This window comes from Carlito syrichta, unplaced genomic scaffold, assembly GCF_000164805.1.
Source record: "Carlito syrichta isolate Samal-C Ts95f unplaced genomic scaffold, Tarsius_syrichta-2.0.1 Scaffold303315, whole genome shotgun sequence".
NCBI lineage: Eukaryota > Metazoa > Chordata > Mammalia > Primates > Tarsiidae > Carlito > Carlito syrichta.
Genome location: NW_007247411.1, coordinates 675,193 through 679,116, shown reverse-complemented (window position 1 = coordinate 679,116; position 3,924 = coordinate 675,193). Strand labels below are relative to the sequence as shown.

Here is a 3,924-nt window from a genome sequence, read left to right as displayed (position 1 = left end):
GATTTTGCTGTTATAAACACTTCTAGGAAAGTTACCATCTGTCATTCACCATCTTATATCCTATAAGTAGCACAATATCCGACATACAAGAAGTGTTCATAAAATATGTATTACATTAGTTAATACAGCAACAGACACTATTATGTATCAACATATTTTGGGAGCGTTTGTGAAAATTTCAATAGATTAATAGAAGTATACATGATGAGTCCAAGTTTACATGAAAAATAACCCGTGCAAAACCTACATATTTACATTCTATCAGAATAGATGATATTATCTTAAATTTTTGGTCTACATGATATGTGACAATAAAATTAGTATTTTATTGATTATTAATATTTTCCACGTTTCTTAGCCACTTATTGTTTTTTTTTTTTTGCTTGAATTGCCTATGTATACCATTTTCCAACTTTTTAATTCTTTTTATTACATTATTGGAGGAATTCCATCTAAAATAATACTTTGCACGTACTTTCTCCATTTGGTAATTTTTCTTTTAAACATGTGTTTTTGCCTGTTTATATTTTCATGCATTCAAATTTGTTTAAGAAGCCCTAGGAAACAAATACAGGCACTAAAGGGGGGGGGGGGAGTTCACGAAATGGAAAGACCGGCTTGTTTAGGTTTTTTTAATTATTTTTTTGTCTTTTATTTACTTAACTATGTATTTTAATTTTTTTTAAAATGTGGGGTACAATTGAGAGTTAGATTTACAAACATTGATTATGCAGTGTCCCTGCTTGATGAGGTATGCCCCTCCCTTCCTTAGCAGTATCCATCCATTACCAATCTCACCCCTACCCCTAAACAGTTTTCCACTATGGCCAATCACTTTCTTATAGCACTATAAGTGATCAGGTTCAGCTCATGACTGAGAATGTATGGAACTCTGTTCTGTGTTTCTGTGATAAATCACTGAAAATGACCTAACACATAACCATCAAACGTTCTGAAAAATCCTTCTGTCTGTCCTTTTGCATGGCTGCATAATATTTCACAGTGTGCATACCACATTTATTTTATCCATTCCAGCTTTGATTTTCAAGGGAGAAGTGCCAAGCAGGAGCGTTTTCAAAAGACCCAGGATCAATGTAGGACCACGCGCCTGAAGGAACCCTAAAGGCTGAGGAACAACCGGAAGCCAGAAGGGATCCTAACGGCTGAAGAACAACCGGAAGCCAGAAGGGACCCCAACGGCTGAAGAACAACCGGAAGTCGTTGGAGTCTGCGGCTCCACCTCCATTCCGATCTCAGCTGTAGCAACGGTCGCCGGACGAGGAGTGCCTCGGGAGTAGTTGGCCAAGATGCCGAATATCAAAATCTTCAGCGGCAGCTCGCACCAGGACTTATCCCAGAAAATTGCCGACCGCCTGGGCCTGGAGGTGGGCAAGGTGGTGACTAAGAAATTCAGCAACCAGGAGACCTGCGTGGAAATTGGCGAGAGTGTGCGTGGGGAGGATGTCTACATTGTTCAGAGCGGTTGTGGTGAAATCAACGACAGTCTGATGGAGCTTTTGATCATGATTAATGCCTGCAAGATTGCTTCAGCCAGCCGGGTGACTGCAGTCATCCCGTGCTTTCCATACGCCCGACAGGATAAGAAGGACAAAAGCCGGGCCCCGATCTCCGCCAAGCTCGTTGCCAATATGCTGTCGATAGCAGGCGCAGATCATATCATGACCATGGACCTGCATGCATCTCAAATTCAGGGCTTTTTTGACATCCCCGTAGACAATTTGTATGCAGAGCCAGCTGTCCTGAAATGGATAAGGGAGAATATCTCTGAGTGGAGGAACTGCACTATTGTCTCTCCCGACGCTGGTGGAGCTAAGAGAGTGACCTCCATTGCAGACCAGTTGAATGTGGACTTTGCCTTGATTCACAAAGAACGGAAGAAGGCCAACGAAGTGGACCGCATGGTGCTGGTAGGAGATGTGAAGGATCGCGTGGCTATCCTTGTAGATGACATGGCAGACACTTGTGGTACAATCTGCCTCGCAGCTGACAAACTTCTCTCAGCCGGAGCCACGAGAGTGTATGCATTCTTGACTCATGGGATCTTCTCTGGCCCAGCCATTTCTCGCATCAACAGTGCTTGCTTTGAAGCGGTAGTAGTCACCAATACCATACCTCAAGAGGATAAGATGAAGCATTGCTCCAAAATTCGGGTAATCGACATCTCCATGATCCTCGCAGAAGCCATAAGGAGAACTCACAATGGGGAATCTGTTTCTTACCTGTTCAGCCATGTTCCTTTATGACAGAATGACTTCTAGGTTATTCTATTTTAAAAATAAAAGTAGATAAGATAAAAATAAACTCTGCTTTTATTTTTCCTTGGTATTTGATGAAAAGTTCAGCAGAAGATGCAGCTTGCTCCAGTACAGCTTTCTACAACCCACATCAGGTAAATTAACATTTACCTTGAAGTAGGGAAAGACAGGTGAAGAATAATTGCTAGGATCTCCTGCCTGGGTTGTTTCATTTGACTTATTTGATGATTTTGTGAGCCCAGCATAACCCTCCTGCTGCAAGATTTCAGAATTTTAAGGGTGGTTTGTAGAGGTGTTTGAAAGTGATTGGCTTACTTGTGAATGCCTCAGAGTTTTCCTTTTTCAGAACAACTAGCAGCAAAGCCACCCAGTCTACCCTCCATCCCCTACCCTGTGTCACAAGTTCTCCAAGTTCTATGCTTAATTGCAGAATCTGCTGGTTGATTCCTCTGAAGGGCAGGAGTAGACAGCTTTCAGCTGGAGTAATCATCGGGATCATGATAGGAGGCAACAAAGTGCAACAAATCCTTGTGAGAGGGAGACTAATCTATTGTCATCTATTTGGAGACTATGTGTCTTGGATTCTTTGTTATATCTGTTCCTTCAATTTTGCTTTAATTCCACCCACTGGACCTCTTCCCTGCCAAATATTCTATTGGGCCCAAATGGTTAGTGTGCCATAGTCTTCTGGAAAGCAAACTCACTTTCTGCTGTGTAATCTCCAATATTTAGTTGTTTTTTGCTGTAACATAATCTTTCTCAGCCTACTGCCACCATAGTAGTAGATGTTAAGTGACACTGTAGTGCCTTTTAAATAATGTGAGCATTGAATTTTTTATCTTCCTTCCTTGTCTTTGATTGGCTTCTCAAATTACCTTAGATTTATGTGTTTAAGATGATTCTATTGTCCTTTGCAGGGGAAACCAATAAAACGTGGGCATATGTGTGCAGGGGGAAGAAAAGGCCCATACCTAGACTTATCATGGGAAATGTCTGATCTCCAGTAAAATAGAGAAAACCCCTAAAAGTTTCTAAAGGGTAAAACGAAAACAAGATAGCTTGAAAGAAACAATATTCAAATTACTCCAAACTTCTCATTTGAACTTTTGGGCAATAAGAAAAATGGAGTAATTTTTCTGTGGTTTTAAAGAATATTATTTTTAACCTAAATGTATGTGCCCAGGCAAACCATAAGTGAAATTTGAAGGCACTATTAGGGCATTTTTTTTAATATTAAAGGACTCAGAAACCATACTACATTAATGCTTTCTGAAAGTATTTCTCAAAGATACTGAAAATAAAAATGTATACAACCAAGAAGAAACCATGTAATAAAAGAGATGATGGTAAACAAAGAAAGAAATTAAACTGATAAAAAAACCAAATTTTTATAGTTATTGTGAAGATTATGGCAGTTACTAGGATAAAATTCACATAAAAATGGGCCACAATATAACACAATTTTTAAAAATCTGTAAGTAAAGTTCCAGATGAAATCCACAACACATGAGAGGCTGAAAAGAGTTAAGGTTAGGGTAAATATACTAAGGATCTTATCTAGTTTGGGATGGATGTTATCAACAATTATTAACATGGTAGAAAAACCTGTGTTTAAATATATTTTCTAAAATTCAGGCACAAGCAAAAG

The 3,924-nt window shown here is 39.5% G+C and overlaps 1 protein-coding gene across 1 annotated transcript; it reads left to right on the top strand.

The window, feature by feature from the left end:
* Positions 1–1,227: 1,227 nt before the first annotated feature.
* LOC103260720 (ribose-phosphate pyrophosphokinase 1-like) lies at positions 1,228–2,311 on the top strand. The gene has a single exon (XM_008058367.2). The coding sequence runs from the start codon at positions 1,308–1,310 to the stop codon at positions 2,262–2,264; it is 957 nt and encodes a 318-aa protein (XP_008056558.1). The 5' UTR covers positions 1,228–1,307; the 3' UTR covers positions 2,265–2,311.
* The last annotated feature ends 1,613 nt before the right edge of the window (positions 2,312–3,924 follow it).

Excerpts from the sequence above, each read along its gene's own strand:
- LOC103260720 (XM_008058367.2), top strand. The coding sequence starts at position 1,308 with ATGCCGAATATCAAAATCTTCAGCGGCAGCTCGCACCAGGACTTATCC.